The sequence below is a fragment of the Salvia splendens genome, chromosome 17 (assembly GCF_004379255.2).
Source record: "Salvia splendens isolate huo1 chromosome 17, SspV2, whole genome shotgun sequence".
In the NCBI taxonomy this organism is placed as follows: Eukaryota; Viridiplantae; Streptophyta; class Magnoliopsida; order Lamiales; family Lamiaceae; genus Salvia; species Salvia splendens.
The window spans coordinates 2,032,584-2,058,537 of NC_056048.1; the positions used below are offsets into that span (position 1 = coordinate 2,032,584).

The 25,954-nt window shown below is 38.8% G+C and overlaps 2 protein-coding genes across 3 annotated transcripts; one reads left to right on the forward strand and one right to left on the reverse strand.

Moving 5' to 3' along the window:
* Positions 1–8,268: 8,268 nt before the first annotated feature.
* Positions 8,269–10,413, reverse strand: LOC121775093 (U-box domain-containing protein 30-like). The gene has a single exon (XM_042172065.1). The coding sequence runs from the start codon at positions 9,892–9,894 to the stop codon at positions 8,572–8,574; it is 1,323 nt and encodes a 440-aa protein (XP_042027999.1). The 5' UTR covers positions 9,895–10,413; the 3' UTR covers positions 8,269–8,571.
* Positions 10,414–19,187: 8,774 nt separating this feature from the next.
* On the forward strand, positions 19,188–21,386 carry LOC121773849 (trihelix transcription factor ASR3-like). Of its 2 annotated transcripts, none has more exons than XM_042170765.1 (2): positions 19,188–20,198; positions 20,925–21,386. In XM_042170765.1, exons 1-2 carry the CDS (start codon positions 19,646–19,648, stop codon positions 21,257–21,259), a joined length of 888 nt encoding a protein of 295 aa, XP_042026699.1. In that variant the 5' UTR covers positions 19,188–19,645; the 3' UTR covers positions 21,260–21,386. The 2 variants fall into 2 exon arrangements, with proteins under 2 accessions (XP_042026699.1, XP_042026700.1); XM_042170766.1 differs by having other exon boundaries at positions 20,921–21,167.
* The last annotated feature ends 4,568 nt before the right edge of the window (positions 21,387–25,954 follow it).

The following is a 25,954-nucleotide window of genomic DNA, read 5'->3' on the forward strand; positions in this document are numbered from 1 at the left end:
TAGTGTACACGAGATCGGGAGCCATCTGAGAGCAAGTTGGCCGGTCTAGTTGACCTGGGGTGTGGCCACGCCCCTTGTCACCCGTTGGATCAGATAGTGTATGATGGTGGGAATAAGGGTGGCAATAGCTGAAAATGACTGCGCAGTCGAATTTATGAAATATGTTTTAGTGTACTTGGGTTATTTTCTTACACTTAAAACCCCAAGGTTACACTGATATGGCATGACAAACTATGACTTTGGCGTGTGTCCACTGAGTGCAATAAGTACTCAGCCCTGCATGTTGTTTTCTTAATGTGCAGGTTGAGCGACGATGGGGATGACGGATGTTGAGCAATTAAAGTCAAAATTGTGTTTTTACTTTGCCTTTTGGATGGTGTCGTGTCGTCATACCCGGCATTATCTATCTCTTGGTCTGTTCCGCTGCTTTGCAATCCGATACAATGTTTTCATTTAAACTCTGTTTACTTTAACTTTAGAAATGTCGCTACAGTACTTTGTTTTGAAGTGAACTTCCTCTAATTAAACGTTTCGGGTCAAGTATTCTTGTTCTCCCCTTTCTTCCCCGCTTCTTTATTCCTCCCCTAGTCGCGGTCCACCGTACTTCCTATCCTTAGGAAATGCGGGCGTGACAAATTCAATTAATAAAAACACACTTCATTAAAAATAAAATAAAATTACAACATAAAATAAAAATACAACTTAGAATTTAAAAAAAAAACACATAATTAAAATCCTAAAAAAATAAAAATTACATAATTTAAATACAATTTTATAGAAAATAAAAAAAACTACTCCGCCGGTGAATCATCCCCCGAAGGCGGTGGAGGTGCACTGAAGCCACCCGGAGGCGGAATACCAAGTTGTCTTGCCATAAACTCAATTCCGACAAGATAGGCTTGGTATTGGGGAGGCGTCATGCAGGAAGTGTCCGTCATTGTGGCGGTCATGTACATGGACATTAGGGAGTTCGAGGGTGCCCCCGAGCCCGAGCCTGCCTGGCTTGATTCGGCTCGGCCCCTCCTCCCTCTAGCCGCATTCGCTGCATTTCTCCCTTGCGGCCGACGGCTCCCACGGGAGGACCCCCTGGCATCGTCTGTTGTGCCCTCAACCTCCTGCGAGGCAAACTCTTGTGCGGCGCTGCCCGAACTGCCCTCACTAGACGAGTATTGGCCACCCGTTGTGTGCTTCGTGCGCTTCGAGGTCAAGCCCGAGCTGGATCGGACACCGCCAGCCCACTTTTCCTCGTCTTTGACGACCTCCCAAACATCGACATATTTGAATTGTTTGGCGGTGTCGTGGTAGTAGACTCGCAAAGCTGAACTAGATAGTTGTGTGCAAACTGAATATGTGATACATTAGGCCATCCGCAATGATGTCACTTATCCATCCCTTAACCGTCCCTTAAATTACTATTCATGGGCCCCACTGTACTTTTTTACTCCATCTCTTAACTAAGGGATGGAACCTGCAACCCTCCGTCTCTTATCCGTCCCTTAAATTACTATTCATTCAATTTTATTTTTTATTTTTATTTCCAACAAATTCAATTAATAAAAACACACTTCATTAAAAATAAAATAAAATTACAACATAAAATAAAAATACAACTTAGAATTCAAAAAAATACAATTTAAAACACACTTCATTAAAATCCTAAAAAAATAAAAATTACATAATTTAAAATACAATTTTATAGAAAATAAAAAAAACTACTCCGCCGGTGAATCATCCCCCGAAGGCGGTGGAGGTGCACTGAAGCCACCCGGAGGCGGAATACCAAGTTGTCTTGCCATAAACTCAATTCCGACAAGATAGGCTTGGTATTGGGGAGGCGTCATGCAGGAAGTGTCCGTCATTGTGGCGGTCATGTACATGGACATTAGGGAGTTCGAGGGTGCCCCCGAGCCCGAGCCTGCCTGGCTTGATTCGGCTCGGCCCCTCCTCCCTCTAGCCGCATTCGCTGCATTTCTCCCTTGCAGCCGACGGCTCCCACGAGAGGACCCCCTGGCATCGTCTGTTGTGCCCTCAACCTCCTGCGAGACAAACTCTTGTGCGGCGCTGCCCGAACTGCCCTCACTAGACGAGTATTGGCCACCCGTTGTGTGCTTCGTGCGCTTCGAGGTCAAGCCCGAGCTGGATCGGACACCGCCAGCCCACTTTTCCTCGTCTTTGACGACCTCCCAAACATCGACATATTTGAATTGTTTGGCGGTGTCGTGGTAGTAGACTCGCAAAGCCGACATCAAAATGTCAGCTCCCGTAGATCTGCTTTGGTAATGAGCCGCTTCACTCTTGTAGATGGCGCAGAATTTTTTGACCTCTCTGTTGACTCGGTCAAAGTGAGCGCGGATCATCTTATATGTGCGGCGGCGGGACCCCTTCGGCTTAATCTCGTGGTAGGCCTCGGTGACCTTTTCCCAAAAGCACTTCCGGGGTTGTTGAACCCGTCGGAGCCGCCACAACCAGAGTTTCCGTCGCCGGACATTTTGTGATGAGAGGTTAGATGAAAATTGGAGAGGAAATGAAGAAGATTTGGGAAGAATAGATGTGTATTTGTGTGTGAAATAAGGATGAATTAGGAGTATTTATAGTGTAAAAAATAAAAAATAAATTAAAAAAAAAGTAATATAATAGTAATATTATCGTTTTTCGTTTTTTAATTTTTTTATTTCAGATTTTAAAAAAATGATTTATTGCGTCAGCGTGACGAAGCCCACTCGCGGGTCGGCGAGTGGGTGTCACACATGGCGCCGGAGCGCGCCACGTCGTCCTGACGCGTGGCGAGACGTCTCGCCATCCGTCACGGCGGGACGGAACGTGTGGTGGGCTGGGGACGAGATGGGGCGCTGCAACGCTTCACGCCGCCGTCTCGTCCCTTAGTGACGGATTACGGGTCACCCGCGTAACGCGTTGCGGGTGGTCTTACGTGGTACGAGAAATATGGTACGAATATATAAGGAGTGTAGCGTGAGACGGGGGTGGACCTACATAGGGGGTTGGGGTCCCGTGGAATCCCCAAAAATTCCAAAATTTTTTTTAGCATATATTTTATATTCTTAAGAATTAAACTCAGCAAGTTTCTTGGTAAGTTTCTTGGCCTAGCAATTGCCTTAAATCGTGTTCGACTCTCATCAAGATCATTTTGGGCTTTTCTCATTTTATATAATAATTTTACAATTTAATCTTAAATAAATAATTATATAATAATGAGTTAGAGAGCAACACCATAGGATATAATTAAATAGAATTACTTACTAACAACTAAATTTGAGTCACAAAATACTCGGAAGAATGAGCTAAGATGCAACATTAATTCTCTCAAATTTCATTTAACAAATACTTATATTCTATTTTTTGGAATAATTTATATGCCAACTATATTGGCGTTTTAGTATCGCTTGAGGGGCTAATGCTAATGCTAATGCTAATGCTAATGCTCGAGCTCATTGTCTCGGTCCCCAACTTGACCCAGGTCAAACTACCTAATATAAATTTGAAATGTGATCATTGATGATCAAACCAAAAACGACATCAACATTTTAAACCATTTTGACGTCTTTAACGACATGTTAGATGGTGCCAATGAACCTCGGAGCGAAAAGGGCCACACCCTCACGAACAACATCCATCTGAGGTGTCCGACTTTCGTCAAGACCTTTCCTTATCGATCAGGGGCTCGTTTCAGTTACATATGTTTTAATTTCAATTGCATATTTGTTTATTTTTAATGGCGTAATTTTAGTTGCTTGAATAGAATTTTAGTCTTTTATTCGTAAATTAATTTAATTGAAAGTACTTCAATAGATATAGTAATAAATATGAAAATTGGATAAATAATGCAGTGTTCACATAATTTCATAATATCATAGATATAGTAATATTTTTAAATTGTCACAACCATGACAAACGACCTGTTGCGGCCCGAGCAAATATCAAATATAACCCGAGCTCATTGTTCCGGTCCACAACATGTCCCGGTTCAAACAAACCGGGCCCGATTTCGCACTTGCACTTATCCAATTCTTCTCTCGCATCATCGATTTGATCCGAAATTATTCGATAATCATCGGAATCTAAACTCCTCCGCGCCAATTTTAGGTTGCGGTCGACTTCAATGTAATTCTTCGAGCACAAACGATACTTCTCTTTCCACTTCACATCGTTCGTGCCTTCGTACCACTTGTTGAGATCGTCGCTGAATACCTCTGCCTTTTGCATAGCCAGACTAATCGTGCAGTCGGCGATGCCTACATTGTCGGTTTCAGAGCAGAGATCTCTCAATTGTTGAACGACGTCGTTTGAGGTCTTCGATTTTATTCGATATCGGGCGCTTGAAATTGGAATGGCAATGGCGAGGATGAGAGCGATGAATATCGTTTTATGTAAATAAGAAGCCATATATTTTTATTATAGGTTATGTTACAATTCTTTATGATTTTGTTGATGAAATGTTTCTTGAATTTAATTTGTTTACGACGTTATATAGTTGTAACTTGTGTCATTAGTGTTTGCTTACGTTAAGTATTTTGTATAATTATGATGTTAGATTATTAATGGCATGTATTTTATAAATTGATCATTTGATTTAAAATTTTTTATTCTTTTGCCAAGTCCTCAATATTTATTCTCCCTCCGTCACTTCTATTTCTTTTTGAGATGTTTCAAAACTTTATACTCCATATAGTACACTTTGAATTATCTTACGTATTTTCTTTAAATAAAATAATCTTTTGATATATAACATTTTTTGTTCTTTTATTCACACATTATAAACTGGAGTTACTAATCATGAGGTTTTCTTTCACGGTTTTTATTTCATAACCTTAATCGAAATATTATTTTCCCATAGAATAAAAGTTGCTTATTCACAAAAAAGGCATCGTATCAACATTTTAGATAAAGAAATAAGTATATACTTTTAATAATTCCAAATTGCAAGTATCTAATAATAATTTGTTAGTGATATGGTTCAATATATTTAAGAAGTAGTAATACTCGTTAACCCTATCAAAAACTGCATTGCTAAATTCAACAATACTTCTTTTCTACTATTCCCTAAACAAAACCATAATTACTAAAAAAATATAAGGGGTAGTAATATATTATTGTTGTCATTAAAAAAATTACTATAGGAAATAAAACCGAAATTACAAAAATTATTATAGGAATATTTTATTATTATTACCTTAAAATTTCAACATATCGTCTCTATCTAACTAAACAAGTATCCTTACGTAGTTATGTGTCTTGATCATATAGTCGTGTCACAGTTATGTCAACGTGAAAGTGAAACATAGAATCGTACGAATTTAAAAGGAAAAATTTCTCAATAATGATGCAAGCAAGTATATTTTCATATTATTACTTCAGCAATAATTTATCCAACTTAAATTCATGTATTTCCACAAAATCAAAACTATTGTTATTTGAGATTCATCGGAAATTAGTCTAAACGGGTTGCTGCAGCCCGAATAATGTCCAAATAAATCTGAATCTCATCATTCCGGTTCTCAACATGACCGGGGTCAAACGAACCCGACCGCGTCTTTGTTTGAGTTTTTGAATAGGTGTGGGTTCGCCTTGATGATGCTCAAGCACGCGTCGGCTCGGTTGTTTTTGGAGCAGAGATCTCGGAGGAATTGTTCCGCGTTGCCGCCTCGTCTCCATCCTTCTCTTCTTCTCCATTCTCCTCTTCTGTAGGCTATTGAAATTGGGATTGTGATGGTGAGAATGAGAGTGATGAGGATTAGTTTTTGTGAGTAAGGAGTCATTTTTACTAGTAGTGTGGGATTTTTTGTTGATGATAAATATTTGTTGAAATGGATTATTATATAGTAGTTGGTGTCATTAATTTTTTGCATAGGTAAGTTTCAGCTTCAAATTGTGAAGCGTGGGAGATTAATTACATACTTTTAATAAAGGAGTTATGTTAATGGGGTTTAATTACATGCGTTTAATAAAGGAGTTATTTAAGTGTTAGTTAACTTGAGCTTTTGTCAATTTCTTTTTCTTATTTACTAGTACTATTTAGTTTCTAAGATCTTTAACACTACGCTTATTTCAAAACATTGCACACGGTTATGAAGTAATTGACAAATTATTATTATTATTATTATTATTATTATTATTATTATTATTATTATTATTATCATTATTATTGTTACTACTACGTATATAAAGGGGAAATTACTTGTTAGATATTATTTTGTTTAGCCGTTTATTTTTTAAGTATTAATCTAGACAGATAAAAATAATAAAATAATTCACTGGCAATCTATTTATTACTATTATTTATTCCATAATTAGGCGAAGTTAATTCCATATTTCGTATTATTAAAAATATTGTTTTAATTGTGATCCAAATCGTTAAAATTGTAAACGTCCGTTGTAGCTCAAGTCATGTCCAAGCAAACACCAAGTTCATTGTTTTGGCCTAAGCAACACAATAAGAAAATCTGATATAAACACGCACAAAATTAATGAGTTTGGATCGAACCTTATTAGGTGCATATTCTTATCGGATTGGCATGCTAGGAATCCGTATTTTGTAGTTAGCGCTAGATTTGGATAGCCCATTAAAATATAATATTATTATTTTAATTACTTTTATTCTTTTAAAAAATTTGTATGTACTTTAGTGTATTGTCTAGCTTCGTTATTTAAAAATTAGGTTTAAAAATGAGGTGTTATTTTAGTTTTATTATATTCAGTTATTTACTTCTGTTATACACAAAATAAATCCGAAACAACAAAAATATTACTGTATTACCTTTCATAAAATTCAAGCAATCATGCTTATGCATTTAATAGTCTCGATCGATCATACCATGTCCTATCACTATTATGTCAGATTCTAAAACAAATACTCCATTCTACTATCAATATTTTCATATATTATTACTTCCACGATAATTTAATTAATCTCATAACTTCATATTAATCTCAAACACGCGTCGGCTTTTTCGTGATTGGAGCAAATGTCTCTGAGGAATTGCTCTGCGTTGTTGTCGTCGTCGCCGCGGCTAGGTGATCTTCTCCCCCATCTTTTTCTATGGGCAGTTGAGATTGGGATTGTGATGGTGAGGATGAGATGAGAGTGAGGAGGATTAGTTTTTGGGAGTAGGAAGTCATTTTTATGTATTAGTGTGGAATTGTTTGATGAGATTGATTTGTTTTATATAGTGGTTTGTGTCATTAATTGGGAGTAATTAATTGATGCCTTTGCAAGGGTAAGTTTCATCACCAAAATTGAATTTTTGGGTGTTATTTGATTTGGATTAATTGCATGAGTTTAATAAAGGAGTTATCTTGAGTGTTACTCAAATTCAAGTAACAGAATGCTACTAATAATTTAAAATTTTAACATATACGTACTACTAAATATACTAAAGTATCTCTAAAATTTACAAAATTATTGGGGATCATGGGGCCTCGGCCCACCATGTAGAGGTGCCCACGGTTCCGGAACCGGTTTTGGAAATTACCGAACCGCGAGGGTGTTTCGCGGTTCCGGTTCCGAACCGGCGGTTTTCCAGCAGTTTTTTACGGTTACGAACCACCAATTTTTTGCGGTTCCAACTTGATTTCACAGTTTTTCGGCAGTTTTTTGCGGTTCCAGCACGGTTTTGGTTCTAAAATTTTTGAACCTGAACCGAACCACATTTAAAAAATCGACGGTTTCAGTTCGGATAAATTCTCACGATTTTAGTTCGGAACCATAACCGGCGGTACGGTTTCGGTTTTAACCGCCGGTTTTGTAAACCTTGAGCAGGTCTACCATGTAGCTTTGCCTGTGATTACATACTTAGTGAGAGATCTCTCTGTATTTTTTTTTACTAAAGACTCATTTTAGTTCTTAACATATTGCGATTTTTTTTATTTTGGTCCAAAACATTATCTTTTGAATTGTTCGGTCTCTCACAAATAAAAGCGGGTTACATTTGGTCCATTTTGGACGGTTCCGTCAAAAATTTGACGGAAACCCTAAATCCAAACCTCCCTCACCACTTTCGCCACGGCGTCCACCTTCCATCATCCCTTAGCCTCACCCACCGTCGTCACCGTCTCATCCCTCAGCCTCACCCCCTCCTTACATCAATTCCCTCACCACCTCCGCCACGGCGTCCACCTTCCTCGCCTCGCTCAACTCAGCAATCAATCCCCCGTAGACGCCTTCCGGTGTTACCGTATACTTAGTGAGAGATCTCTCTGTTTTTTTTCCTAATTCTTCAATTTGTATCAATCAACGATCAAACCAACTCAAAATTCAATAATAATTGAAAAATATAAAAATTGGATCCCAAACGCCCCTTTTTCTCTACATTTTACACTCAAGTTCACATCAACCAAAAAAAAACTTATACAAAATTTGCAGAAGTAATTTGGAGGGCCTTCTAACATCAAAGATTCAAGAAATGTGGAGATTCACATATATCTTTACAATGACACTTTCTCTAGTGCCTTATTGCAACGAAGGAGCACGAGCCGCCTTATCGGTTCACGGCCAAGGCGCGTGCGTCTACGCACAACATGGATCTCCACATTCGTCGAACCACCTAGATCAACAGCTCATCTCATTGTCCTAGTTAGCTTGCACTTGGAGATGAACGTCGTGTCCGAGTAATTGAGGCTGCAGAGCTTCAAAAGCTCGGACGCACGCTGCTTGAGCGCAGGGCTGCAGCAGCTCTGGATGACGAGGAGGAGCTTCGCTGCAAGGCCGGCCTCCACTGCAACGGGCGAGCATTCCTCGGGCGAAACCTTGCATACACACCACAAGATCGACAAGGCGTATTCTGTGCAATTCTCGGACACTATCATCAACAGCTTCACGACATTAGGTATAGTTCCCGAGCAATCCTTCAAAGCTCGTCTCCCTTCTGGCACGGACGAGAGGGCGTCTAGAACGAAAAGGGCCAGCTCCACGGACTCTGGATTCAAGGCCGGTATCAGCTCCACCAATTGAGGTATAGCCCCGATGCTGACTATCAAGACTCGGGCTTTTTCACTCGTGCAAACGAGCTTGAGCAGGCGAAGACCGGGGAAACGATGCCTCTTATCCCTCACCAGTCTCATCAATGCAGCTAACAAGCTATGGCTCGAGGCGATAAAATCGTTCTCCTCAATCAATGTCTCAATCAACCTAGCACAATTCCCTTTAGTCTCAACAGATCCTTCATTCAGCAAATCAACAATGGATGACATCTTTGCCGGCTGCATCAACTCCCTCTTCGACTCACAATCCAAGTCCAAATTCACAAGAATCGACACAACCTCACACCCCACGCCATAAGAGGTGAACGGGCCAAGAAACGAGGATAACAGCGCCACACCCCCTTCCTCCACAACCGCCTTCCTACCTAAACAATGCCTCACCACAACTCCCCTCAGCTCTTTAAGAGCCATAATTCTCAATTGCCCCTTCACTGTTTTAAGGCTAACAAGAAGCTCGGACGCCCTCCCATAAGCGTCCTCGGATCTCTTCCTCATTTGGACATATTTTTGAGAGAACCATATATGGATCAAATGGAGGAGAGTCTTGTTCGATGTGAGTGTGTCGTCCCACAACTCCTGCATCGTCGTGGGGCACGTGTAATGCCCCAAGCTAAACCATTTGAGGATGTTCGATTGCTCGTAGGTTTGGCCCGTGCAGAGGGTCACAGGGTCCTGCATTGGCTCAAGGGAGATGGGGCAAATGAAAACAGATGGAACTTCAACCAAATTCAGCTCTTCAATCATTTTCTTGAGATCCAATTTCTCCCCTCCCACATAGTTACAATTCCCAGCTACAATTCCACTAAAAATCCCATCTTTAACCTCTCTATCTACATCCAATATGCACCCATCTAATCTAACCTCAATTCCAAGAATCCCATCTTCCTTAAACATAGGCATTCTTACCAAAAACCTTATTATGCTAAAAAACTACTCAATCATCAAACAACATGTAATAAAACCTAAAATTTCAAGCATCTATAAAGCACACATGTGTATGAATGAAAAGGGGGTAATGAAAGAATGAAAAGGCTCTACATCAACAACAGTTTGGAAGGGGACATCTTTATTTGGGGGTTTCTCTCTCTACTTTATCCATTTCCCCCTTTTACTGGTCAAAAGACTCATAACCATCATCATTCAACACTCATACTTCAACACACTTCCCAAAAATCAATCTTTCCATCTTTTTCAATCAAGCCCAAAACAGAGATGAACCCAACAGAGAAGAAAATGGGAGCAAACAAATCAAAATAGACAGAGATGCATAAAGAGAAAAAAAAAGACTGGATTTTTATCAAAATGCAACAGAAAAACAAGAAAATAAGTGAGTCCCAGATGACAAAAACCTGTGAAAATGATGATTCAAAGGCAATCCAGGCAAAAGGACAGATAACTAGATAGATAGATAGATAGATAGATAGAAAGTGAGGATAGAGAAAGCATATCTGGTCCAGCTTAGGCTATATTTCATCTCTCTTTTTCTTCCTTTGTTTCCGGGCCCAGAATCCAGATCCACTTCTATTAAATAAACTTGAATTACCAAAAAAATTAGCATATTTTATTGGGAAATGTTGAGAATTTCATAAAATGAATTTTGAGGATAACATTTATTTGAATCCAGATTTTCGATCATTCCAGTAAGTAAAACAAAATTAAAGCAAAATATTAAATTAATTTTTATAATTACTCCCTCCGTCCCAATAAATATGAAATATTTGTTTTTCGATACGAAATTATATGTAATGTTGTTTTATGAATTAATAAAGAGAAAGGAAAGTAAGAAAGAGAAAAAAAGTAAAGATGATGTTATTTTAATTTAGAAAGAAATTAATTGGATAATTTAAAAAAGAAAATATTTATTTTTAGTGGAAAAGAGAGAGTATTTTTTATAATTAATTTTCGACCGTCACCATAAAACCCATTGTTAAAAATTAACACAATTCTCCCAAGTGAAAATGAGCTTTTTTTTCACCAATTTAAAAATTCATGGACAATAACTAAATCACCTCCAGCCTAATAGAATAGTACTACTATTGTTTTTCTCCTTTAATAAGAAATAAAAAAAATATGAGTTGATTATAAGAATGTAGAAGAGAAACCTAACACATCTCAGCATTTTAGTTCAAAGAAAAACTTTAATAAATGCAATGAAAATCTGTAACTACGGATCATAAAAGTTTTGGGCCTTGAAATATATTGCTTTTATTACAGTTGAATTTTTTCAACTAGCCTAATACTAATGGCCCAAGCAGACCGTAGAACTAATAAACCACACAATCCCTATATATTTTACTCCCTCCGTCTCATATTCAAGAGGTTCGTCTTTCCTTTTCAGTTTATCTCACTTAAGATGTCTCACTTTCTATATTTGGAAATAAATCCCTCTCCCGTCTCTGTCTATTAAAATATTCAACTATATTTTTCTCTCTACTTACTCCATCTAAAAACTCCTCGTACAATCTCGTGACACTAAAAAAATGTGGACATCTTGAGTGGGACGGAAGGAGTATTTATTTAGATGTATTGTTACATACTTACATGGTGTATCTAGTCAATCAAAATTCAGAAATAGTACTATTTTTTATAATGAGCCTTACATTCCATTAATCCAATTCTACTCACATTTTATTAGTAGTATAAAATAAAACTACTTCCTCCTTATGATCCACTTTTTTTTTAATTTGTGTGCAATATGGAAAACAAAAAATGTGTATCCGGCAAATATCTTGAGCAATCTGTTAATAGTAGGTATATTAGTCAAAAACGTAATTGTAGTAAAAATATATTAGGTAAATATTTTCTTATATAAAGGGAGTATAATTTAATTTCATTATTTAAAATTCAACGAGTCCTCTCCATTAATTACACTTATTAAGCCTATTTTAAAGTGTAAGAAAATAGTGTAAGAATTTTACTTATTTTACGTGAAATTGATTGAGAATATGATTAGGGTATTTTTTTTTTTAATATGTTGAATTCGATGTGTAGATTAATCTAAGTTAGTGTAGGATGATTGGTGAAACCGTTGTTATCTAATTTTGATTAGGAATAGGGCTAATTTGATTGTGCATAGTAGAATATTCATCTACGACCCAATGAAAGGCAGTTCGAGACTAGGAAATTGTATGATGAAATCGGGGATCCCTATCCAACTTCTTGTTTTCACGCGGTTGTTTATATGACAAAAAAGAATTCTATCAACATATGTTATATATTTTGGTATTTTTGACGTGTAAGGTGCAAAAGTATAAGGTGCAACAACCTCTGATCAATCACACATCCTCCTCTCATACAACATGTACACACATCTCAAACTTTCTCAACTTATGGAAAATGGTACAACTATGCTATATTTATAGGCATTCATTTCCTATTCTAGAATTCTCTACTAGATTCTTTAATATTTTATATCTAGATTTTTCTCTATAAAAATCTAGATATTTTACAATATTCTTGGGAATTCTACTAGAATATCTAGATATTCTCCTACTTAATTCTTGAGAATTCTATAATATCTATATAATTCAAAAATAGGTTTATTTATTTTGATTCCAACAAAAACCTCTCTAAACCATTATACCCCACGGAGAAGAGGAACCTTGTCTATGTAGGGTGCGACACTCTATTCATTATCGACAGCACATTATCTATGCACAATCAAAATCAATGAGGTTGGGAAAGTGAAGGTTGACGGTCAGAGTAGAGGTGCCCAACGTTTCGGAACTGCCGGTTCCGGTTTTGGAAATTGCCGAACCGGAACCGAACCGCGAGGGTGTTTCGCGGTTATGGTTCCGGTTCCAAAACCGCCGGTTTCGGTTCTGAACCGGCTGTTTTTTTATGGTTTTTCACGGTTCCGAACGGTTCTGGCTTGATTTCACGGTTTTCCGGCAAGGTTTCGGTTCGAAAAATTTTGAACCTGAACCGAACCACGGTTCAAAAATCAACGGTTTCGGTTCGGAACTGTAAGCGGCGGTTACGGTTTCGGTCTAGGTGAGAGTGAGGAGGATGAGAATTCAGAATCTGCGGATATCACCGACGTACCTATCTTCTTTTAACACGCTGAAACTTATCTCTTCTACATCCATTCTTTTCATTTGTTCATGAACTATCTTCTTTTAATCATTTCATAATTTATACTAGTATAATAGCAATTATATATTCTTAATTAAATGTATGTGCAGTATAAATTATATAGTAATTTCCATATCTTTTAAATTATGCAATTCAATAAAAAAAATTAATTAGAATTCAGACATACAGCACATAATTAAATTTTTTCCTACTTTCATACTATAATTTTCAAACCGTGTCTATTTATTATACATCCTCCATCCATGAAAAATAAACCACATTTGTCATTTTTTGTTGTCCAGGAAAATTAGACCAAGTTTGAAAAAGGATCCCACATTTGCTACCTAACACAATTAAACACTACTAATGATATGGACCTCACATTCCACTAACACTACTTCTCTCTTACTTTTTCCCCTTCTTTTTTACTTACTAATTCCACATTAAAACTCGTGTCATTCACAATGTAATCTATTTTTCGTAGACGGAGTAAGTATGTCTTAATTAACACAAATTTTAAAATAAGCATTAAAGTTAAAAAGTACTCCCACCACCCCACCCTACGTGAAATATTTCTTATTCAACATGTGATTTTATATAGTACTCCTTTCGTTCCATAGTAATAGAGATAACAAAGTAAAAGTCCACACATTTTTCCATACATACTTTACCCTCTCTTACTTTTTCTCTCTTCATCTCTCTATCTTTTTCATTTTTCACTTTATTCTCTTTTTACTTAACTCACCTAACACAATTTTTCTTAATCTCCGTGCCGAAAATAAACGTCTCAATTATTATAGAACGGAGGGAGTAAATAGTAATGTTTCTATTTTAAGAAATATGTCATTTAGTGTAAGACGTCTCAAAACACACAACACATACAAACACACAAGTAAGAAATCTCTTGGGCCTTGTAGTTTTAGTCGCCCTTGCCACACCTTAGACAACGCTAGCCATGGGCGGAACAACATGGAGAGGCCAAATGGCTTTAGCCCGTATTCAATTCATTTTTTTTAAATTCTATTAAAATATTTTTAAATTTATTTATATATTATTATATAAAAATCCCTATAAATATAAAAATATTTTAAAATAACAATGGTAAAATTTGGCTCATATTACGTTTATTTCTGCACCCGCCTCTACTCATCGACTCGTCACTGAACCCTAAACTCGTCTCTGTAGAACGGACCTTGGCTAGCGCGATATAACACGTTTTTTAATCTTGCCTAATCAATCAAGTCGAACATAGACTAATCTTTGTTATATTAAAAAAGAAAAGGAAATGTGAAATAAGATGGTAAGTGGGTCCCAGAAGACCGTACTTGGTTCAGTCAAAGGGTCATAGCCAGTCAAAGGAGTAGCTGGCAGTATGTAGCACAGATCAAGTTTGGTGACATGGCATCCTCAGCTTTGATTGGCAATGACCACTTACCGTCTTAGAGCATCTCTGATAGTCATAGGCTAACCACAAACTACTCATGTCACATCATCAGGACTAAAACTCCTCCTGCCACATCATCAGGATAAGCAACTGGACAAGCAATAGGCTAGCCACAATAAAAAAAATTTATAAAAAACAAATAATTAACAATCACACAAAATACGGAATTAAATTTACGACACAGTCCTCCGCGTCCATAACTCTTCAATCCTTTTGGAGTCGAATATGAGCATTCACTTGGCGCATGTCGGCATGTGCCTTGAGGCGGCCGACTTCATCGTGAGGTACCCCCGTTCGTACGTTGGGGGCGGCCACGCCGTGGCTTGGGCTGGCTTCATTAGCATTGTCATTGGCCCAACTAGTCAGTTGTATACCTTCATCTTCGACAATCATGTTGTGCAAAATAATACAGACATACATTATATCAGCAATGCAGTCGACATGCCACAAACGCGTTGGACCCCTAATTGCCGCCCATCGAGACTGGAGCACGCCAAATGCGCGCTTCACGTCCTTGCGCGCCGACTCTTGTCGTTCCGCAAAGTAGGCCTTCCTCTCATCTTATGCGCATCTGACCGTCTTCACAAAGACGGGCCACCTAGGGTATATCCCATCCACCAAGTAGTAGCCCATATCATGCTGGTTCCGTTGGCGATAAAACTGATGGTCGGACCGACGCCCTGGCACTACTCGTTGAAAAGGGGCGACGAGTTGAGGACGTTGAGGTCGTTGTTCGACCCGTCTACCCCAAAATATGCATGCCAAATCCACAGCCGGTAATCAGCTACGACCTCATGGATCATCGTGGGATTCTTTCCCTTGTAGCCGGTCGTGTAAAACCCTTTCCAGGCAGCAGGGCGGTTCTTCCACTCCCAATGCATACAATCTATGCTGCCCAACATCCCGGGGAACTCATGCTTCTCCCCGTGCATCTGCATCAGATCCTGGCACTCTTCAGGGGTAGGGCTTCGAAGATACTGATCACGGAATATTTCAATGACTCCCTGACAAAAATACTTCAAACAATCCAGGGCAGTCGTCTCACCGATGTGGAGGTACTCGTCCCACATGTCTGCCGCGCCTCCGTAGGCCAACTGCCTGACTGCCGCAGTGCACTTTTGTATAGGTGTGTGGTCGGGTCTGCCAGCCGCATCGTACCTGAACCGGGAATACAAATATCAACGCTCCAAAGCATCAACGATACGCATAAACACTGCCCTACGCATCCTAAAACGTCGTCTGAAAAGAGGCGCCCCAAACCGCGGCTCCTCCGCAAAGTAGTCTTCATATAGCCGCTGATGTGCAGCTACGTGATCCCGATCAATCACTGCTCGTTGGTGGAAAACGGGTGGAGGTCGGGGTACCCCCGGCTGCAAGGCCCTTTGTATCAACCGGTTTATCTCGCGGGACATATAGGCCTCCAACTCTTCGTTCATTTGCCGTTCGTACTCCTCAGCATCCCCACCACTACTACCACCCCCGTTACTCATTTCATGTTGTTGCTCTTGTACAGAAATTAAGATGGAGAGAAAACTCGTTAAAACAAGTGGTGCGAATGAAAATGACATGCAAATCGTGTATATATAGTGTTTCGAAAAATTTTAAGAAAAAAAATTTTGAGATGGCCGATCGAGAGCCTGCAATGGCGGCCAGCCGACCGGCGAGCGGATCGGCCAGCGCCGGAAAATCGGCGTCGGGTCGCCGATTTTTTCGCCGAAATGGCGCTCGCCGGTTCCAATGGTTCGGCGAGCGGACCGGCCAGCGCCCGGAATCGGCTAGCCTGTCCGCTCGCCGCCATTGGAGATGCTCTTAATACAAAAATATTACTCCCTTCGTCCCCTAAATATTGTCACATTTTGACCCGGCACGAGTTTAAGAAATATAATGAAAAGTGAGTTGAAAAAATTATTGGAACGTGAGTTCAACTTTTATATATTATTTTTATAATAAAATGTGAGTAAGAATGAGTTGGTGGAATATGAGATCCACTACAAAAAATGATAAAAAGTGAAATAAGACAAATTTTGTAGAATGGACGGAAATAGAAAAATGGGACAAACTTTCAGCGACAGAAGGAATACTCTATTTGTCCCACCAAATAACATGTAGTACAATATTTTCTTTTTGAGTTATTTCATTCAAACTATAAAGGAGTACTACTATTTTTAAAATTAAAAATAATATTTTCTTATTTAACACACAAAATAAGTAGTATTATATAAAATTGGGAGTATAAAGAATATTTATAACTTATTTTATAATTTAAATAACTAACTTTCGTACAAAAAAATTGTATGACTACTACTTCATATGTTTACTGTTAGGAGTTCATTTTTTTCCTACACAAATTTAAAAAAATAATACAATAAATAGATAAGAGTTGAAAAAGTTATTGAATGTGGACTTTCATCTACCTCATCCCTCCATAAAAATAATCTTATTAGTGAGCAATATACGTTTTAATGCAAAATTACAAAAATATGAAAGCAAAGAGAAACAAAATGGGAAAAATTTTCATGAATAAAAATTAGACTAATGTCGGCGGACTAACCAAACTGAAAAATGAGACTAATTTTGATGGAGTGATCAAAATGAAAAAATGATTTAAATTTTTGTGGACAGATAAAATTTAAATTTTATAATGAAATGTAAGTGAAATGGAACAAATATTCATACTCATAATTTATTATAAAATCAAATGAAACTTTTATTAGCTGAAATAGCAAAAAAAATTAGTATCAAGCATGCATGTATACAAATGATTAACCCCACGGGTAATTTGGAGTGTCAATGATTTAATGCAACTGTGTACTAAGATTGAGATCACTCAACATCTTTAACCTTGACTCTTACCATCTATATTCCATGGAACGTTTTTTATCGCATAATTCCATAAAATTGAAATTTGATAATTAGGAATCTCCCAGTTCTAATGCCAACAATTGCCTAATTTTCAAATAAAATGTGCGTGCCATTAGTAATTTACATGTTGTATATGAAATATATGACGATCGAGTATTATCTAGGATGAGATTAATAGCAGATATCGGAAACAGAACTCGTGGAATCGAACACAGTGAAAAACGGTTGTTGACAGCGTCAGAAGAGACTTTGCAACTGGAAATATAACTCGTGAGATTGAACACAGTGATAAAAGATTATTGACGGCGACAAAAGGCAAAGACTTTGCGACAATTAATCGTCGCATGAGATCAATTGTGGCAACTAAATTCGACCCTAGACTAGTTCAACTCTAATTGTTGATAATTGACTCTAACTTGTTCGAGAATAGTGGCGTTCAGTCTCTCGACCTTGAAATTTGAGTTAGTCGGTTCTATTTGATGCTATAGGCAGAGAAAATGATTATCCCTAAACCCAATGTGAGTTTTTCTATTTGGATTTGCCCATCGCCGTGATTGTGCGATCTCTCGGTCTCTCCTTAATCATACAATAAATGGAAGAACTAGTGAACCAATAATGAGTCTTGGTGGAAAGTACATTGGTGACCTTAAGGTCACGGGTTCAAACCCTGTCATCGCTGAAAGACTTTCGGTCTTAATCCGCAAACCCAGTCGAGCAGGATTAGACGGATTCCGCCTGTGGTCAAACAAAAAAAAAGCATGTTCGGTACACCTGTGGTCAAATAAAAAAAATAGATTATATAAATCAACTCATATTCAACGTATCTACAGTCTTATTTACTCTATTTTATTTCAGATGTTTCATAAGTATATACAAAAATCAAAATATATGCATCATAGATATGCCGATGTAGTAGTAATAAAATTTATACTATGAAAGACTAGCTAGAAAGGCATCATACAATATACTATCACACAATTCCATATAAATTATTCGTATTTTTCAAAGGTAACAAAATCATTTATTATTGTATTAATGATGAGATTAGATGACAAGACAAATGATTAGTGCACGATCACACACTCTCTCTCTAGAAGGTTAGTTGGTGTGAAATTTTTCTTGGATTCGCTAAAGCTGCAAATATTTTACACAGAGCTCACGTGGTTTACCTTTTGACACGATCTTCTTTGCTACAAGTAGATTCTTTTATCTTTTCTCTGCCCTTTCTTTTTGACATAACAACCTCGTATTCATTAATTTAATCTAACTTAATCACTATGTTTATGTACGAGTTCATGTTAGGAAATGCACAATTTGGATAATTTAAATAAAATATTCTCCATATTTTGATATGAAGAGATTTAAATGCTCTTAATTCAGTTTCAAATACTGGTTACGAATACTAACGATTCATATTGGTAGCGTGCAGCGTGATACACAAAGTACGATTCGAGAGTGTTCGCACTCATACCAGATGCCAAGACCAATCAATACAAGGTCTAATCGATAAATTTCAATTATAAGTTGTGGAATACTTTATACGAATTAATGATATCAATCCATATATTCACCGCAAGCAACATCCTAATACACATGGTGCAGTGAGACTGTTCGCACAAGTTCGTACTAGGATGTTGCGCGGCGAGACAAATGTAAAAGATCTCTAGTCATCCAAGGTAGTATATCAGATAAATTTCATTCATTCGTCGAATAATTAAACCACATCTATTAAGATCAATCTTGTCCTAATTTTACCATTTTAAATTTTCACTTTCTACGATATTGATATATAACCATTTACTAAAATTTTACTTTTTTATACAATGATGAAGTAGATTTGTGGAGGCAAGGATAATTAGTGCTAATTAAAGCTGTTAATTATAGAAAGGGAAGGGGAAAAAAATGATTCTCCCTATCAGAATCTGTGTAGACAGTCGGTCAAAATTTACAGTCTCTTTCCTTGGCCTTTTCTTAATGGCAAACGGCAACGCTTTTCTCTCTCTAAAATTTTCCATGGCTGTGGTAGGGTGAATGGGTTAGTCATTACATTAGCACTTTTGGATTTGAAGCTTTTAACTTTCTAGATTTTTGATGATTTTATGAGAGAGAAGCTATGATGCATTAAAATCCCTAAATCAGCGTTGAGCACAACGTGTTCGACGAAAAGATTCATTCAATAACGAGCTCAAAAACTGATTCAGCAAATTAAACAACCCTTCCCTCTCTCTCTCTCTCTCTCTCTCTCTCTCTCTCTCTCTCTCTCTCTTGTGCATGGAACTGACAATAGAAAACCAAGGCGGCGGCGGCGGGGTGGAGAGAGACTACAGGAGGGGGAACTGGAGCCTCGAAGAAACGATGATCCTAATCGAGGCGAAAAGAATGGATGACGAGCGGCGGATGAAGCGGGTGGGAGATGCCGCGAAGCCGGCCGAGCTGCGGTGGAAATGGGTGGAGGACTACTGCTGGAGAAGGGGGTGCTTCCGCAGCCAGAATCAGTGCAACGACAAGTGGGACAATCTGATGAGGGATTTCAAGAAAATCAGAGAATTCGAGCGGAGAGAGAAGAAGAACAAGTCGTATTGGGGAATGGAGAGAAGTGAGAGGAAAGACAGCAATTTGCCTTCGAATATGCTTCTGCAGATTTATGAAGCGCTCGTCGCGGTGGTGGAGAGGAAAGGCCAACCAACCGCCGTGAGTTCGATTGGATATTTGGTTAGTGGTGTGGAGAAATCTACTGGACAATTTTTGCACTCAACGGTCCATCCTATCCTTCGCTCTCCGATGATTCCTCAATCTCCGGCAGCTCAGCCATTGCCCACACTAGGTATCTATTCCTCTCTTTTTTTAATGAAAAAAAAGGATCAATAATGGTTCTGATTTGAACATTCGACCTATTGGATGGAAGGGAAGCGTCTGTTTTATACAAATGTGAATTAGAAATAACAAACTCTACCCTAAAAGCTATGATGTGGTTGAAAATTATAGACATAGGTTTTATATTTCTACTTATTTCTTGATATTGTTGTATTTATTGGTTCGATCAATCTTTTTTATCCTTGTTTTATCATAAGGGAAAACCCTTGTCTTAATATTTTGCTCAATGAACTTATTTAAATTAGTTGAGATATTAATAGGACGATGAAATGCAATTCAGTTGGTACTCCTTGTTGCATGAGTGTGTGGGTGTGAGCAAATTATCAATCTTTATGCATGGACTTGCCATGTTTACATCAAATTGGTATAAAAATACGATCTTGATTTTGGTAGAAGTATATGAGATTATATCCTAAAACCAATTAATGATAAAAGGCAAAAGCTCATTAGACTTATACATTGGTTGCAGTTATGTCTTCATCCTGAAGTGGGTGGGATTGTTTATTTTTTTCATTTTCCAACAAATTTATATTTTGTGGGTTTGTTGATTTCAAGATAAAAATCCAATCTTTATTTTTTTTAGGGTTTCTTGATTTTAAGATTTAAAAAAATGGATCTTTATGTTGTAAGTGGTTTATTCAATTGAACCAAAATCATCCAATTTTGTGATAGCTAGATTCCGGCTCGCCCTCAAAAAGAAGAAGGCGACTAGGCAGAGGCGAAGGCGAAGGAGGAGAAGGAACGAGCGGAGCTACCACGACGACGTTGCAAGAGGTAGGGTCTGAGATATCAAGAAGCGCTTCGATCATAGCTGAGGCAATTCAATCATGTAAGAATAGGGAGGATGAAAGGCACAAAGAAATGGTGAGTTTATACAAAAGAAGGCTGCAGATTGAGGAATCAAAGGCTGAGATCAATCGACAAGGCATCAAAGGTCTAATCGACGCCATTAACAAGCTGGCTAATTCCGTGCTTGCTTTGGCAGCCAATACAACCCAACCCTCCAAATAATCACTTCATCAATTGATGATTAATTCTTAGAGTAATTTATATGTGTAGTCATTGCTATAAATATTACCATGTTTATTTGGAAATGTCTTGCGTAATCTTATCTCTTGTTCAATTGATTTTTCTCAAAAGTTTGGCTCATTTTCGTAATACCAAGATACATTGTATTCCATAATTATTCAAATCACTACTATCCCTATAAGTAATTTAATATTAGGAAAACTTATTTTAGTTTATCCTATATTGTGTATTTAATTGTCCAATGAACTAAACGTCACCCAAATATAGTCTATAGTGTAGAGACTCGTTATTCCATGTTTAACTCCCTCTTAATTAATTAGTGAGTTTAGATATTTAAATGATTGATAAATTAGGAAAATTTGTGTGTGCCACGTGGGAAAAGGAGGTGGTCAAATAGGGTTAAGAGAGTCAAGATTTCAAGTTTGGAAAGACTGCAAGTCTGCAACAACGAGTATTATTGGTGTCAGCGTTGTTTTGTGTTTTATTTTATTTTTATTATTTAGAAGAATGAAAAAGATTAAACTTATAAAATGTCTTTAGAGCATCTCAAATGGCGGCGAGCAGACAGGCTAGCCGATTCCCGGCGCTGGCCGGTCCGCTCGCCAAACAATTGGAACCGGCGATCGCCATTTTGGCAAAAAAATCGGCGCGGACGCTGGCCGATCCGCTCGTCGGTCGGCTGGCCGCCATTGCAGGCTCCCGATCGGCCAGCTCAAATTTTTTTTTCGAAACACTATATATACGCGATTTGCATGTCATTTTCATTCGCACCACTTGTTTTAACGAGTTTTCTCTCCATCTTAATTTCTGTACAAGAGCAACAACATGAAATGAGTAACGGGGGTGGTAGTAGTGGTGGGGATGCTGAGGAGTACGAACGGCAAATGAACGAAGAGTTGGAGGCCTATATGTCCCGCGAGATAAACCGGTTGATACAAAGGGCCTTGCAGCCGGGGGTACCCCGACCTCCACCCGTTTTCCACCAACGAGCAGTGATTGATCGGGATCACGTAGCTGCACATCAGCGGCTATATGAAGACTACTTTGCGGAGGAGCCGCGGTTTGGGGCGCCTCTTTTCAGACGACGTTTTAGGATGCGTAGGGCAGTGTTTAAGTGTATCGTTGATTCCTTGGAGCGTCGATATTTGTGTTTCCAGTTCAGGTACGATGCGGCTGGCAGACCCGGCCACACACCTATACCAAAGTGCACTACGGCAATCAGGCAGTTGGCCTACGGAGGCGCGGCAGACATGTGGGACGAGTACCTCCACATCGGTGAGACGACTGCCCTGGATTGTCTGAAGTATTTCTGTCAGGGCGTCATTGAAATATTCCGTGATCAGTATCTTCGAAGCCCTACCCCTGAAGAGTGCCAGGATCTGATGCAGATGCACGGGGAGAAGCATGGGTTCCCCGGGATGTTGGGCAACATAGATTGTATGCCTTGGGAGTGGAAGAACTGCCCCGCTGCCTGGAAAGGGTTCTACACGACCGGCTACAAGGGAAAGAATCTCACGATGATCCTCGAGACCGTAGCTGATTACCGGCTGTGGATTTGGCATGCATATTCTGGGGTAGCCGGGTCGAACAACGATCTCAACGTCCTCAACTCGTCGCCCCTTTTCAACGAGCAGTGCCAGGGTGTCAGTCCGGCCATCAGTTTTATCGCTAACAGGAACCAGCATGATATGGGCTACTACTTGGCGGATGAGATATACCCTAGGTGGCCCGTCTTTGTGAAGACGATCAGATGCGCATCTGACAAACATGGATTTTGCATATTTTTAAGGGCTAGATTTGACTAGTTTTAAATGTCAATCATGCAAATTATGTTCTTAAATTGCATATATTATACATTTGGTATTTTGAATGTGTTTGTTGATAAATGACAGAAAAAGATAGAAAAAAGATGCAAAAAGGCTAAGGTGTAGCAGCCTCTGTTCGAGCCCATTCTTCCAGCAAGTTTGAATTCCAATCAGTGCTTACTACATGTCATTATCTTCGTCTTCGAAAGAGCTTCGCGTAGATATCTTAAACGTCTCAATCGGAGTTCTGTAGAGAAAGTTATTACAATTCTACAAACATTGCGCAATGCAGTCAAAGCTGACAGAAATTTAGGCGAAAATTCAAGAAAGAGAATAAATTATTAAATTGTGAAACCAAATCTCTCTCATTTCTTGTAAGGCACGAAAATAACCAAGACTAACCCTTTTTCTAGCCTATAAATACTCCTAAACCTAATTCATAATCCTCATCTCAGAGCCTCTAATCCTACTCCCTCTCTACACTTTCTTTCATTCCATATTCCATACATAATTCATCCATCTTCCATTGGAGCGGAGCTCTGCAGATCCAGGCAAGAGAAGACTGAAGATTGAAGATTCAACCTTGGGTTTTATCAATTTCTTTCATGTCTAGTACTTTTATTATTGATTTTACTACTTGTCTATGAGTAGTTAAACATTATTTTTAAATTTTTTGGTGAAGACTATTATGAACATGTTTTGATTTATTGAATTGAACATTTTTCTAGCTCTTGTGATTGTTTTGCTTGTTCTTGTGATTTATTGTTCTTTTGTCTGGCCAACTTTAGAACTATGTCCGTCTAACTAGATTAATCGAGAGATAGATAATTTTACGTGGTAAAAGGAACGAGTACAACACATAGGTTTATCTGCACTCGAGAGAGGGGACCCTTTGTGAGGACTTGAGTCTTAGAAACTTAAGGAGTTAGAATCTAATCTATTGGAAGGAGACTTTGATAGTTAGAGTCTAATCTACTGGATAGGTGCACTTGAGAGAGGGCTTATCTGAAAATCGCGACTTTCCTAATAATCCTGGAGACACATAAAGGTAAAGGTTCTGTGAGATTAATCATCACTAGGTCGTAGTAGTTGGATCCTAAAACTCTACTTTACTTTCTTTAGCCTGCTTTGTATTATTTTGTTTTTATATTTGTTTATATTTATGTCTAGTTTATAAAACCAAAACCCAAAACTCTGTGTCTCTAGATAGTATATGACGCTTAGTATATGATAGTCAGTTGCAATATTATTCCTTGTGTTCGATATCTCGGTACTGACCTTTAGCTATACTAGTTCTACTTTGTAAACTTACAGGTATTTTTAGTGCTAGTGCATCAAGTTTTTGGCGCCGTTGTCGGGGAATATTATTGCTTTAAGCTGATATTGTAGAACGGTGGATAATACTAATTTAGAGTATAATATTTTGTATAGTTTTATTTTGATTTTTTTTCATCTGTTTTACAAGGGTTGCTATTTGAGGGGAGCACGAAGCACAACAATGGATTACCCTCCGCTCCGGTACAAGATACAATCATCTGCTCCAACACTTGATATGCTCCGTAGAACGTGGGTACAAAAGGCATCCCAAAGGAAGTCTCGAGATTGGGGGCTAACTTATGAGCTTCAAAGAACGTCAAGCTAAAGACGTTAACCAAGCGCTTGTTGGGAGGCAACCCAACATCGGTATCATTTTTTTTTCATATTTAATTTTATTTTAGTTTAATGTGTTTTCTTAGTTTACTCACGTCCCTACCGACTTTACAAACTTATTCTTAGCTGATTACCGGCTGTGGATTTGGCATGCATATTTTGGGGTAGCCGGGTCGAACAACGACCTCAACGTCCTCAACTCGTCGCCCCTTTTCAACGAGCAGTGCCAGGGTGTCAGTCCGGCCATCAGTTTTATCGCCAACGGGAACCAGCATGATATGGGCTACTACTTGGCGGATGGGATATACCCTAGGTGGCCCGTCTTTGTGAAGACGGTCAGATGCGCATCAGATGAGAGGAAGACATACTTTGCGGAACGGCAGGAGTCGGCGCGCAAGGACATGGAACGCGCATTTGGTGTGCTCCAGTCTCGATGGGCGGCAATTAGGGGTCCAACGGGGTTGTGGCATGTCGACTGCATTGCTGATATAATGTACGCATGTATTATCCTGCACAATATGATTTTCGAAGATGAAGGTGTACAACTGACTAGTTGGGCCAATGACGATACTAATGAAGCCGACCCAAGCCACGGCGTGGCCGCCCCCAACGTACGAAGGGGGGTACCTCATGATGAAGTCGGCCGCCTCAAGGCACATGCCGACATGCGCCAAGTGGATGCTCATATTCGGCTCCAAAAGGATTTAATTGAAGAGTTGTGGGCGCGAAGGACTGCACGTCGTTAGATTTTTTTAATTAATGTACTTTTTTAATTTAAATATTATTATTGAATTTTCACGTATCTGTGTCGTAAATTTAATTCCATATTTGGTGTGATTGTTAATTATTTGTTTTTTATAATTTTGTTTATTGTGGCTAGGCTATTGCTTGTCCAGTTGTTTGTCCTGATGATGTGGTAGGAGGAATTTTTAGTGCTGATGATGTGGCCGGAGGAGTTTGTGGCTAGGCTATGGCTGGTCTATTACCATTGGAGATGCTCTTAGAGCATCCACTATAGGAGTAAATGGGGCGGACAAAAATTTGGGGCTATTGTGGGGCTGTCTATAGTGAAGCAAACGTCCGCCCCATGGCGGACAAGAAAAATGGGGCTATTGTGGGGCGGTAGAGGCATCCCCTCCTACGGGGCGATCGCGGGGCGATGGTGGGGGCCGCGGGGCGAAATGGGGCGATGTGTGGGGCGGTCTATAGTGGGGCGACGGGC

Coding starts and splice junctions, on each gene's coding strand:
- LOC121775093 (XM_042172065.1), bottom strand. CDS start 9,894: ATGCCTATGTTTAAGGAAGATGGGATTCTTGGAATTGAGGTTAGATTA.
- LOC121773849 (XM_042170765.1), top strand. CDS start 19,646: ATGGAACTGACAATAGAAAACCAAGGCGGCGGCGGCGGGGTGGAGAGA. Junction 20,199..20,924: donor TCAGCCATTGCCCACACTAG/GTATCTATTCCT, acceptor TGTGATAGCTAG/ATTCCGGCTCGCCCTCAAAA.